This window comes from Macaca fascicularis, chromosome 15 (genome assembly GCF_037993035.2).
Source record: "Macaca fascicularis isolate 582-1 chromosome 15, T2T-MFA8v1.1".
In the NCBI taxonomy this organism is placed as follows: Eukaryota; Metazoa; Chordata; class Mammalia; order Primates; family Cercopithecidae; genus Macaca; species Macaca fascicularis.
The window spans coordinates 98,857,027-98,870,179 of record NC_088389.1 but is presented as its reverse complement, the minus strand read 5'-3'; the positions used below and the strand labels follow the sequence as shown (position 1 = coordinate 98,870,179).

The following is a 13,153-nucleotide window of genomic DNA, read 5'->3' as shown; positions in this document are numbered from 1 at the left end:
CAGAATGTGTACTCTAAAGTTAGGCATGGTGTTTTCTGTATATGTCAATTAGCACAAGTCTGTTTATCATCTTCAAGTTCTGTGTATCTCTGGTTTTTTTTTATCTGCATGATAGAACAGAAGTATGTTTGAAACTTTTACTATAGTTGTGGATGTAATATTTTTCCTCTTACTTTTGCAGTTCTTGCTTTATATATTTTTAGCCTATATTACTTGGTACATACATATTTAGAATTGTTGTGTCTTCCCGGTGGATTGCCCTTTGATTATTTAGGAAACGTCTCTCTGTTCAGTAATGCTTCTTAAAGTCCATTTTGTCTGATAGTACTATAGCGATCTCAGCTTTCTTTTGGCTAGGTTTCATAACTTTTTAAATTCTTTCACTTTCAGTCTTTTTATGTCCTTATATTTAAAGTGTGTCTGAAGGAAGGAAGGAAGGAAGGAAGGAAGGAGGGAGGGAGGGAGGGAAGGAAGGAGGGAAGAAAGAAAGAAAGAAAGAGAGAGAGAGAGAAAGAAAGAAAGAAAGAAAGAAAGAAAGAAAGAAAGAAAGAAAGAAAGAAAGAAAGAAAGAAAGAAAGAAAGAGAAAAAAGAAAAGAAAGAGAGAGAGGAAGAGAGAGAGAGAAAGAAGGAAGGAACGAAGGAAGGAAGGAGAGAGGGAGGGAGGGAAGGAAGGAGGGAAGAAAGAAAGGAAGGAAGGAAGGAAGGAAGGGAGAGAGAGAGAGAAAGAAGGAAAGAAAGAAAGAAAGAAAGAGAAACAAAGAGGGAAAGAAAGAAAGGACACCACAATCTACCTATGTTACAAACATGTATATGTAACCCTAAACCTAAAATAAAAGTTAAATATAAATAAAGTGTGTCTCTTCATGAAAACTTGCTTAGCATCATTAGTCATTAGGGAAATGCAAATTAAAAACACAATGAGATACCACCACATACAACATATCTAGTATAATGGCTAAAATTAAAAACACTGACACCACCAAGTATTGTTGAACAAATGGAAAAACTGGAACACTGATGATGGGAGTATACAACCACATTGTAAAACACTTTAAGTGGTCATTTACCCAAGAGGAATGAAAGAACGTATCCATATAAAGATTTGAACACAAATGTTTATAGCAACTTTATTTATAATAGCTAAAAACTGAAAACAACTCAAATGTCCATAGACAGGTGAATGGATTAAAAAAAAACAAAACTGTGTTATATCCATACAATGGAATACTCCTCTATAATGAAAGGGAGTAAACTACTAATACACAGTGCAATATAAATGGATTGCAAAATAATTCTGTTGAATGGAAGAAGCCAGACCAAAAAAAGAGATATATTGTATGATTCCATTTATATAAAACTCTAGAAAATGCAAATGATCTACAGTTACAGAAAGTAAATTAGTAGTTGCCAGGAGAAAGAGGGTAAGAATTAAGAAGGGGCATGAAGAAACTTATTTATTGTAGTAATGGTTTCATGGGTCTATACATATGTCAAAGCTTATCAAATTGTATACTTTAAATATGCGCAGCTTATTGCCAGCTAATTATACTCAATCTGTTTTTAAAAGTAAAATGTGCTTCTTATAAGTAACAATTTTTTAAAATGTAATCTGATGACCTTTGTCTTTTAATTAGAGAGTTTAATCTGTTTACATTTAATAACTGATATAGGCTGGGCACGGTGGCTCACGCCTGTAATCCCAGCACTTTGGGAGGCTGAGGTGGGCGGATCATCTGAGGTCAGGAGTTCAAGACCAGCCTGGCCAACATGGTGAAACCCCGTCTCTACTAAAAATACAAAAATGAGCCGGGCGTGGTGGCAGGTGCCAGTAGTCTCAGCTACTCAAGAGGCTGAGGCAAGAGAATTGCTTAAACCCGGGAGGCAGAGGTTGCAGTGAGCCAGGATTACACCACTGCACTCCAGCCTGGGCAACAGGCTGAGACTCTGTCTCAAAACAACAACAACAACAACAAACAAACAAACAAAACACTGATATATTTGGGTATAAATGTTCAATCCTATGTGGGTTTTTTTTCTGTTTTGCCCACTTACTTCTTGTTGCTATAGACATTACAACAATATATGTTTGACTTATTAGAATCCTAGTATTAATTAGTACTTTTACCATTTCCCAGATGATATAATATGGGCTATAAAACACATGAAATCCGTTTAACCCTCATATCTTTTGTGTATCATTGATGTTTTAATTGTATGTATATTTTAAACATCACGTTATTATCATTACTGTATTTATATTGTACAGTCACTATCATTTAGATTTACTTACGTTTACCCTTTTGGTGTATTTCAATGCTTTCAGCACTTCTGTGTTTCCATTTGGGATTGCTTTTCTTCTGCCTCAAAAACTCTCTTTACTATGCATTTTAGTATGCCTCTGCTGGTAATAAATTCTCTCCATTTTTGTTTATCTGGTAAAATCTTTTTTCCTTCATTACTTATGAAGGATATTTTCACTAGGTAGAAAATTCTAGATTGTTAGTTATTTTATTTCAGCACTTTGAAGATGTCGTTGCATTGGTTTGTGGATTTCGCTTTTACAATTGAGAAGTTAATTGTTGGTTGCATTATTACACTTTGAAGATAATGTGTCTTTTCCCTGGATGTTTTAAAGATTTTTCTCTTTGATTTTCAGCAGTTTTACTATGATGTGTCTAGGTTTGGTTTCCTCTGTATTGATTCTGATGGGCATTTATAGAGCTTTATGAAGCTGCGTCTGGTATTTTTGTCAGCCAATATTTCTTTAAATATTACTTCTGCTCCAGTTTCATCTCTCCTCCTCCTTTGGGATCCAGCTTACATAGGTTACATCTGTTACTTGATGACTCAACACACTTTTCTGGAAAGACTCTCTTTTCTTAAAACACAAGACACTCAAGGATTACAGGTGTTCTTTTAGGTGATTATGCTGCTTCATCAGTAGATGGTGATTATATTAAGAAGGAAACTTACATGATGATATATAAAGGCTGGGGAGAGGCGATGTCTCTGAAGACGCTGAGAAATCCTTCTCTAGTCTTGCTGCTGGAACACTCAAACACTTAAGTCATCTAATAAATATTCCACTGTCTTCAGAGGAATTTTCTAAGTGAAAGGGATTTGGGACTCCCCTGTGAGGAAGAAACATAAGTTCCATGCCTTCCTAATAAGAGGTAAACTTTTCTTTGTAGTCATGTTTCCACCTGTTGAATCTGTTTTATGGAAGTTGTACAGTTATGGCTTGTCTGTTTATGAGAGGAGATAGAAAATATGAGAAACAATAAAACCTGTAATAATCCATTGTGAGGCCACAGGCTGAAGAATTTACAAGGAATTTATTCCAGACTTTTTGGCTGAAAATATGTATGCATATATGTATACGAGTGTATGGAGATACAGTTATGGATAGAGATATATAGATATATGTGTAGATATATAAATATATAAAGTTTGCTACAGAAATTCATTTTGTAGACTTTTAAAAGTGCACTTTACTAAAAGTATCCAAGAATGCATCTTAGAAAAAGCCTTAGATTTCTTTTATGTGGTCAACTCTAGGAACTACTCACTCTTGAGCTAGATGTGTGTTTTCAGACCTTACCCATGCCATGCACAATGATCTAACCCTTTGATAGCTACATCATTCAAAGTCAGTTTTTCTACATGCAACAAATTTTTAAACCTTGATTTTTGTTTATTTATTTATTTTTTATTTTTTGAGATGAAGTCTCACTCTTGTCCCCCAAGCTGGAGTGCAATGGCATGATCTCAGCTCACTGGAAACTCCGCCTCCCGGGTTCAAGCAATTCTCCTGCCTTAGCCTCCTGAGTAGCTGGGATTACAGGTGTGTGCCACCACACCGGGCTAATTTTTGTATTTTTAGTAGAGACAGGGTTTCATCATGTTGGCCAGGCTGGTCTCGAACTCCTGACCTCAGGTGATCCACCCGCCTTGGCCTCCCAAAGTGCTGGAATTACAGGCTTGAGCCACTGTGCCCGGCCTAAACCTTGATTTTTAAAAAATACTACCCTGCCCTAACCTTGTAACTTAGTAAGTTTGGGGAGAGGGATGTATAACAACCTTTCACTGCTTATTTGATGTAAATCATTTCTAGTCCTGAAACAATGGCTATTTTTCAAGGTTTAATTATACTGTATATTGTGGTTGCATCCACATGTACACCCACAAATGTCTGTAATTAATATTTATTACTAACCTTGTACTTTACACTGTATTTGTGGAGTGTTTTACAATCGCTTGTTACCAAGAGTAAATTATATATTTGCTTTTCTTTACCCCACCCCTTTCACTATTGTTTAAAACATGTCAGATTCAGGAAAACCTCAAGAGACCCAAACCTCTTTCAATACTTATAGATGAAGTTTTTTTCCTTAATCAGTTTTAAAATCCATCCAGCCATTTGGGCTGCCGACCATACCAGCAGATAATGAAAGAATTTTCCTTCAGGGTCGAAAGCCAGGGAGAAGCCTTCCAGGGCTGTTTGGTTTCCCAGCACAGCTGCTGGAGTAGCTCGTGGTGCTGACTGATCTGCTTGGAGATTCTTGTGCATCTTTGCCTGTTAGAGCTGGAAAGATGCTCAGTGCTATAAAGCCCAGCCCCTTTGGTTTACATATAATGAAACTAAGACCCACCTTAGTCAACTAATGTGCTTAAACTCAAGCAAATGGCAAATGGCAAAACTCAGGACTCTGTCAATGAGTTTTCATTCTTTTTCTTTTTTCATTCTTTTTCTTTATTCTGCTAGATACATATTTTATAAAGAAATGAGGCAGCATGATGTTTAAAATACTTAAAGTGAGAATGAGAAAAACTGATGTCTACATGTCATGAAATGGTTTAAAAGTTTAAAGTGCATTGTCTTCTCCATCAGACCTTCTTTTACTAATTTTTTTCTCAAAATCCGGCTCAGAAATCTTGTTTTAAAAGCTCCTTAAACATTCCTAGGCAGAATTAGTAACTCTTTCCTCTTTGCTCACAAGGAGCTATGCATATTCCTGTAATAGAATATTTACCATATTGTAAGTATTCAATTATTCATCTGCCCTCCTCCCATCTACCCACTGGATCAGGCTTCCCAGGAGCAGCAACAGAGAGCCCAACAATTTGTGTGTTCTCAATGTGGAATGAATGAATGAAGGAAGGAATGAACCAACCATTCCTTCACATTCTTGCACTATCAGTGAATCTTATGCTTTATTGGACATCAAAATCACCTGGAACTGCTGACTTAAAATACAGTTTTCCAGACCATACCACAAGAGATGGTAATACAGGACTGGGGTGCGTCCAGGAATTTGAATTTTTATCTAAGTAGCTGATGACTTAATGCAAATGGTCCAGCAGCCACACTTTGAAAGCTCTACTCTAGGATTAGTTGTGGTTTGTAGTCCCGATTGTATATCATAATTATTGCTGATCTGAAAAAAAACATAGAGCTTCTCTACCCACTCCCTACCACCAATCCATCACCACCATTCTGACTCCTTAATCACAATGGGTATTGACATTTTAAATAAATCGCAAGGCTCCCTTCCAGTAAAATGTATGAAAATAAAGAAGATAATACTTCTAAACTATTTTGAGTTCCTTAGAAGAAGGGTATCTTAGCTCATTAAGGAAATATTATCATGATATAAATCTAGCATCATGAAACTTATCTTGGGCATGTCAAATTTGGTCTGAGAATCAAATGTAGAGGAAAATAAAACCCACACACAGTACCTGCATAGAAATGGAACCTGTGCAAACACCTGCTTTGGTTGTGTTCTTTTTTGTGGAGACAGATGTCCCCCTTCACTGGGACCAGTGTAGAGATGAAAAGATTGATTTGGACATTGGGGTGCTATATGTTCCTTTGGGACTGAAGTTCCATATTAGGAAACCTAATAGCCAACATTTACATAACTTTTAAACACCCCAAGTAGTACGCTCTGTCTGCGCACTCTTTTATATATATGTAATTTGTTTGTTTGTTTTTGTTTTTGTTTTGAGACAGGATCTCACTTTGTCACCCAAGCTGGAGTGCAGCAGGCATGAACACAGTTCACTGTAGCCTCAACCTCCCAGGCTCAAGCAATCCTCCCACCTCAGCCCCCCGAGTTGCTGGGACCACAGGCACACACCACCATACCTGGCTAATTTTTGTAATTTTTATAGAGACTGGGTTTCACCGTGTTGCCCAGGCTGGTCTCGAACTCCTGAGCTCAAGTGATCCACCTGCTTTGGCCTCCCAAAGTATTGGGATTACAGGCGTGAGCCACTGTGCCCAACCATATGGATTTTTTTTTTAAATTGTGAACTTACATAACTTCACAGGAGACAGACCTGAATGAGGTAGTTATTAAACTACTTTGTGACTATGGAAAGTATTTCTGATCCTTGTAGTATATTTCCATGTATATTGTTATATTGTTGTGTGTTTGTATTTAGTTGCTCATACTATTTTTTACTGTAGCTTACTTTGTATGCAGGTTTCCATGGGTCAACCTAATTTATATTTTTGTCATTTTAAATGGAAAAATGATATCCCATATATTTTATACTGTTATTTGTTCAGTGTTCTTTCCAATGTGGGATGCTTTGGTTATTTCCAATTATTTGCTATCATACTATCATATACAGAGTATTATGTTCATTTCCGCTCAAAATTATATTTTTGTTTGTATGAACTCCATGGTGTATATTTCCCAAAGTGGGACAGTTAAAGAGTTAACAGCAGTTTTATAGTTCTGGTTGCATATTACATTATTACTTTCCAGAGACACAGAGCCAATATACAACCCCACCAGGGGTGTGCGGCATGCTGGTTTTCCCACAGCTTGACCAACATGGAATTTTATCATTCCAGCCTATTTCTGCTAGCTTAATATGTGTGTAGGGCCTCACTGGAGATATTTTATTTTGAAGTTCTTCAAATGATAGGAAGCAATTCTTTTCCACGTGGAATGATTCACTATTTTCGGTTTAATGACAAACCATTCATATTTGACAGTTTTGAAGTGACAGGTTTAATTGCCTTCTCTATAGGGTTCTGTAGGGAGAGAAAATAGGAGTGCTATTAGGTATTGGGTTAGGCTCAAAGTGTCAAGGAAGAAGATTAGTTGTGTAGCTCTGAATTAGGAAACTGGTATATGGAGGACTGGAACAGAAATACCAGTTGACTCTGTTTAAGAAAGGCTAGAGGGCAGGAACATTCTGATTTCATGATGACAAAAATACCAGAGTTTTGACACAGGACAACAGGTCTTGCTTCAAAATGAAAGCAAGACCCTGTCCTTCCTGCCTCTTTGATCCTCTCACAATGCCACTTTCTTTCCTGAACATTTTCAGATATTCTTATTTCACATCAACCACTCTGGTCTATAATAGGACCAGTTTTAGAATGACTGGGAAACTAAGACATATTATTTGAGAGCTCTTGGGGGAAGACCTGGAGGCAGCAGTCACAGGAGAAGTCAGTCTTATCTGTAAAAAGGTCAGCTTGATCACAGAAAAGGGCTGTGGCTTGGTTGTGTTGGCCCTCTATGGCTTATGATCCTCTTTTCAAGTAAGCAAATAAATGATTGCAGTGTTGGTTTGAGTCCTATGGTGCCAAACACAAGATACATTGTTGCTCATGCAGTATAGACTTTTTGTTTTGGACAGTGGTCTAATCTGTTGATTTTTTAAAAATCAGTGACTGTCCAACTTATAATTAAAATCAGTCTATCAAACACTTGGAGACAAAATCTGAGGTTATTCTTTCATTCCTAGTTGTCACACTAATTTTTTGCCTTCACTTTTGTCTATGTAGAATATTTACATGTACACCTATCTCATTCTATTTAGATATAACTCATATACTACAAAATTCACCCATGTATACAGTTCAGTGATTTTTAATATATTCACAGTCATCACTACAATCAATTTCAGAACATTTTCATTACTTCAAACAGAAACCCCAAACTCATTAGCAGCCACTCTCCATTTCTCTACAATATCCCCAACCCTAGGTGACCACAAACCTACTTTCTGTCTCTATAGATTTTGCAATTCTGGGCAGTTCATATAAGGAATCATAGAACACGTGATCTTTTGGTTTAGCTTATTTCACTTAGGATAATGTTTCCAAGGTTCATTTATGTTGTGGGGTATATGTACTCTCTTCCTTTTTATTGCTGAGTAATTTTCCATTGTGTGGATATACAACTTTCTGTTAAGTCATTCATCTGTTGATGGACATTTGGATTTTTTCCATTTTTTGGCCTTTATGAATAATGCTGCTATGAACATTCATGTGTTAGTTTTTGTGGGGAAGTGTGGTTGTCCTTTTTATTTATTTATTTTTTCAACAGAGTCTTGCTCTGTCGCCCAGGCGGGAGTGCAGTGGTGCAATCTCGGCTCACTGTGACCTCCACCTCTCGGGTTCAAGCGATTCTCATGCCTCAGCCTCCAAAGTAGCTGGGATTACAGGCACGCACCACTACACATGGCTAATTTTTTTGTATTTTTAGTAGAGACAGGATTTCGCCATGTTGGCCAGGCTGGTCATGAACTCCTGACCTCCAGTGATCTGCCCACCTCAGCCCCGCAAAGTGCTGGGATTACAGGTGTGAGCCACCACACACTGCCAGAAGTATGTTTTCATTTCTCCTGGGTATATACCTATGAGTGGAATTGCTGGGTTACATGGGAGCTCTGTTCAAATTTTTCAGAAACTGCCAGATGGCTTTCCAAAATGGCTGCACCATTTTATATCCCAACCAACAGCATATGCGCGCTCCAGTTTCTCCACATCCTTGCAAACACTTGTTATTGCCCCTCTTTCTTGTTATAGCCAGCCTAGTGGTTGTGAAATGACATCTCATTGTGGTTTAATCAGAATTTCCCTCATGGCTAGTAGAATACTTACTTCCTATCCTAGTATTTCCCTATACTTTAAAAAAATTAAAGAAAGAAAATGCTGTAGAAAATTAAGGAGCACAATTTATGCTTGCCGCTACAGCTTCCTCTGGGGTTTCACAAACTTCCTTGACTCATCACATAAGGGGCCACCACTAGGATGAATGTGCTCCAGCCTTATTCTTCCAATCTTCTCTCCATTTGTCATTCAGAATCCTGGGAAAGAGAGATGCTTGTCCTGCCGTGAGTTATGTGCCCACTCTTTTGATTTGTGTTTCTGCCTAGACAGTGCACAGCATGAGCGTGGGCATCTTGAAAGGAAATTGGGGTGCCCTTGAAGGAGAATAGATGCCAAAGTTGAGACAAGAGCCTAGTTTCCTGCCTCTCTAGGTGTAACTCATTGCCAAGGTCAGGAGCAAAGCAAACCATGTAGGAAACCTCATCATGCGGGGCAGTTAATAAGTATACCCTAGCACACATTTGCACAGAGAAAACCTAATAAGCTTCATTTGTAATATTTAAGTATTACATTTAAAGTAACAATGTTTAAAAATTTATATATACCCTCGTTGGATACGAAGCATGTTTAAAATATATGATCTCATTTGATCCTCTATAATCTCTGTTAGTTTCTAATTATATTCAGTAGCGGTATTGGTATTGTATGTTTTGGCCTCATTGTGGTTTAAATACACTTTCGTGAACTAGCCTGAGAATCCAACCACCAACACAATGATGTAATAAGAAAACGTGCTCTGAGTTCCAAACAAATGGCTAACAGATGAGTACTCAGAAGTCAACTTGTTCGTAAGCTGGGGTATCACTGGCCAGCAGTCACATGCCCCAGGTGTAAGTAGACAGTGAGGAACAACTTCCTCTCATTTGTGTGGCTCCCTAAAGTATTGGCTGAGCATTGTCCACATGGGTGATGCAAAGGATCACTCCACCAGGAGCAGTTTGGAAAAAATATAATCATTGGGAATTCCTGTAGCATTGAAGGTGCCTACAGGGAGGCAGAAGTGTTCATATAACAGTTCTCTGGTGTTCTCTGTTGTAGCAGCCAGTCAGCCAAATGGGTTCAGCTGCTTGAAATGAGAAAGGCTGGATCAAAATGGCAGCTCAGGATTTAAAGGATTCTAGTCAGAGACCAGACATCCTCACATAGAGAAAACTCTGAATGGCTGGGGGAAAAGGAGTCAAATGCCCTGGATCTTTTTCTTGGGCCTCAAAGTCCTCCTTCTGCCATCATCCTTCCAGTATTGGGCAGGACCCTGACTGCTGGCATCATGGCCTCTGTGAACTTCTCAAGGGTATGTATTATCAGACAAAAACTACAGTGTCCACTCACAGGCCACTGAGGGTATCTTAGTCAGTTCTGCTCATCACCCAGCCAAGGCCTACGTTTTATAACATGGTATCAAAGATTGCATCTAAAATTGCAATGATTTCTTAAAATAATCATTTCATTTAGATTTTTCTATTTTAATCCAAGGTATTCTTCAGCGGAAATAAGGAAACAGTTTACTCTCCCACCAAACCTTGGCCAGTATCATCGACAGAGCATAAGTACCTCTGGCTTCCCCTCTCTTCAACTAGTAAGTATGAGTTCCAGGTTTACTTAGCGGTTGGTCAAGTGCGAAAGTGCTCAGGGTATGTGTTTGCCTCCTGCTCCTTAGATCTTCCTACCATCACCTCACATTCTCCAGTCACCACATCCTAACTCTGTGACTGCGTCTGGACATCAAACAATATCCCTCTCTCCCTCTGCCAACCAGTACTTAGGGTGCATAATAGAACCTCTGGGAGCTGTGGTTTTGATGTCTCCAGACTAGGTGGGCTTCCAGGCTACTCAGTCTCATCCAAATTATGGTTCATATTTGGGGGAGAAGGGCTAGCTTGAAAACTTACCATGATTTGTAGTATGCATTTTTTTGGAAAAGCCTATTCCGAAATCTGAAATGCCGAGTTACAGACCTCCTTTTTGTAAAATCATTTTCTTGCTAGTATAATTTACATATAATAAAATTCACACATTTTAGGTGTGCAATTTGGTGAATTTGGGCAATTTAGAGTCACTTAACCTTTACTCAGTCAAGATATAGAACACTTTCTTTATCCTAAAGAGTTCCCCAGTGCCCTTTTACAATCTCCTCTCCCAATCCCCCCCCAGGCCACACCCTCCAACTCACGCAATCTCTGATTCACTTCTGTCACTATAATTTTGCTCTATCTGGAGCTTCATATCCTGTTACAGTATGTACAAACCTTCTTTTTTTGAGACAGGGTGTCACTCTGTCACCCAGCCTGGAGTGCAGTGGGTGATCTCGGCTCACTGCAACCTCAACCTCCCAGGATCAAATGATTCTCCTCCCACCTCATCCTCTCAAGTAGCCAGGACTACAGGCACATACCACCACACCTGGCTAATTTTTGTACTTTTTGTAGAGACAGGGGTCTCGCTATGTTTCCCAGGCTGGTCTTGAACGCCTGGGCTCAAACGATCCTCCTGCCTCAGCCTCCCAAAATGCTGAGATTACAGTGAGCCACTGCGCCTGGCCCTAAACCTTCATTTTTAAAACACACTTCCTCTTAAGTTGAAGATTGCCTACATTTTTATATCAATGCCAATTGTTGAGTGTGCCTATATATGTTATATTATTTGAGCACTAAATGCCAGATGTGTGCCAAGTGAGATAAATCTGACAAATGAGATGGTTTGTAAAACCAGAAGTGAATATTCACTTCCTTTGTGAGAGAGCTCCAGCCCTCCTGTACTCACTTCCTCACACAGCACAGCAGCACTCTCTTGCTGGTTCTGGTGGTTATCTTGAAGAGGTTAGGTTATTTTTTGTTTCTACTTATTACTTCAAAACCACTTCTGCTCTTAGAAATTTTGTAACCTTCCACTCAGTTTCCGGTAACCGCCATTTTGTCTCCTGTAACAATTTACACGCCGTGTAACTGTGAATCTTTTAAAGGTATGTTTTACTGAAGTGATTTCTGGTTATTTCAGAAGGATAATTTGTGTGTTGTGTCATTAATGAAATAGTAGTACTAAAAAACCTATAGCATCTTTTACTGCAAGAGGTAACTTTCCATGCCATTTTTTCAGAAAATCTACTTATGACTTAAGTGGCTTGCTAGACTGCCCTTTTTATTTGTACTTTTCCTGTGTGTTTCAGGATTGCAGAGTATAATAAAAACATATCAAGTGCATAATGTGTCCATTTTTAGGTATATTAGATTAGCTTTACACCAAGATAAATTAGATATGCTTCTTGGTTTAATTTGTGCTAATATATATTTAATTGAAAATCAAATAATATTTTTTAAAAGATTGACTGAAGCTGTATTCCAAAATATGCAAAATTTAGTTTAAAATAGATTGGATACACTTTTAAATTTTAAACAAGGTAGAGGGTTTTAGTGCTTTGCTTTTACAAAATAAATGAAGACTGCAGCTTTCTGCAGTAGCTGTCTTGGGAAATAGTGTGGACATCACTCCTAAGAGACATTAAGGAAGTTTAGCTAACAGGCTTTAACCCTTTCTCTCCATACCAGCTTTTACTTTTTTTTTTTTTGAGACAGAGTTTAGTTCTTGTTGCCCAGGCTGGAGTGCAATGGCACTATCTCGGCTCACCACAACCTCTGCCTCCCAGTTCAAGCAATTCTCCTGCCTCAGCCTCCTGAGTAGCTGGGATTACAGGCATGCATCATCACACCTGGCTAATTTTGTATTTTTAGTAGAGATGGGCTTTCTCCATGTTGCTCAGGCTGGTCTCAAACTCCTGACCTCAGGTGATCTGCCCACCTAGGCCTCCCAAAGTGCTGGGATTACAAGCATGAGCCACCTTGCCCGGCCACCAGCTTTTACTTTAATGCTGCAGCCTTAAATTTTTTTTTCAGGGAAATTATTTTATGTAAAGTTACAAAGGAAAATAATGGTTAATATTTGTAAGCATTCGTTTGGTAGTGTGCTGCCTCCTCAGTAAGTTTTGATGAAAGTGAATTTTGATGAATTACTACACTAGCTGGGTAGTGAAGTTAACATGTGGCTTTGCTGTCCATTTTCTAAGAGAAGATATCAAGAAACTAGCAACAATAAGTAAAATTGTTAAATTATGCAAGAATCACATGTTCCTACCTATCATCATTTAGTCTTGGTTCTATTTGCATGTGAATATCCTTTAAAATATATTACTCCCAGTTATTCCGCTTTACTTTTCTGAATCTCTTTTCCCATCTCTC

At 38.4% G+C, this 13,153-nt stretch overlaps 1 protein-coding gene across 10 annotated transcripts in view; it reads left to right on the top strand.

The window, feature by feature from the left end:
• DOCK8 (dedicator of cytokinesis 8) overlaps positions 1-13,153 on the top strand; it is a 238,793-nt gene that overhangs the window by 41,057 nt on the left and 184,583 nt on the right. For 7 of the 10 annotated variants that reach the window (XR_012424766.1, XM_005581858.4, XM_005581857.4 and 4 more), the window contains exon 2: positions 10,398-10,500. The exons of 1 other annotated variant lie outside the window; for it this stretch is intronic. Coding sequence is in view for 4 of the 9 variants with exons in the window: in XM_005581858.4 (XP_005581915.3) it covers positions 10,398-10,500 (103 nt within the window). In the remaining 5 variants the exon portion in view is untranslated. Of the gene's footprint in view, positions 1-10,397; positions 10,501-11,828; positions 11,884-13,153 lie in introns of those variants that run through there. 2 more of the 10 variants (XM_005581861.4, XM_005581860.4) reach the window with 1 other exon arrangement.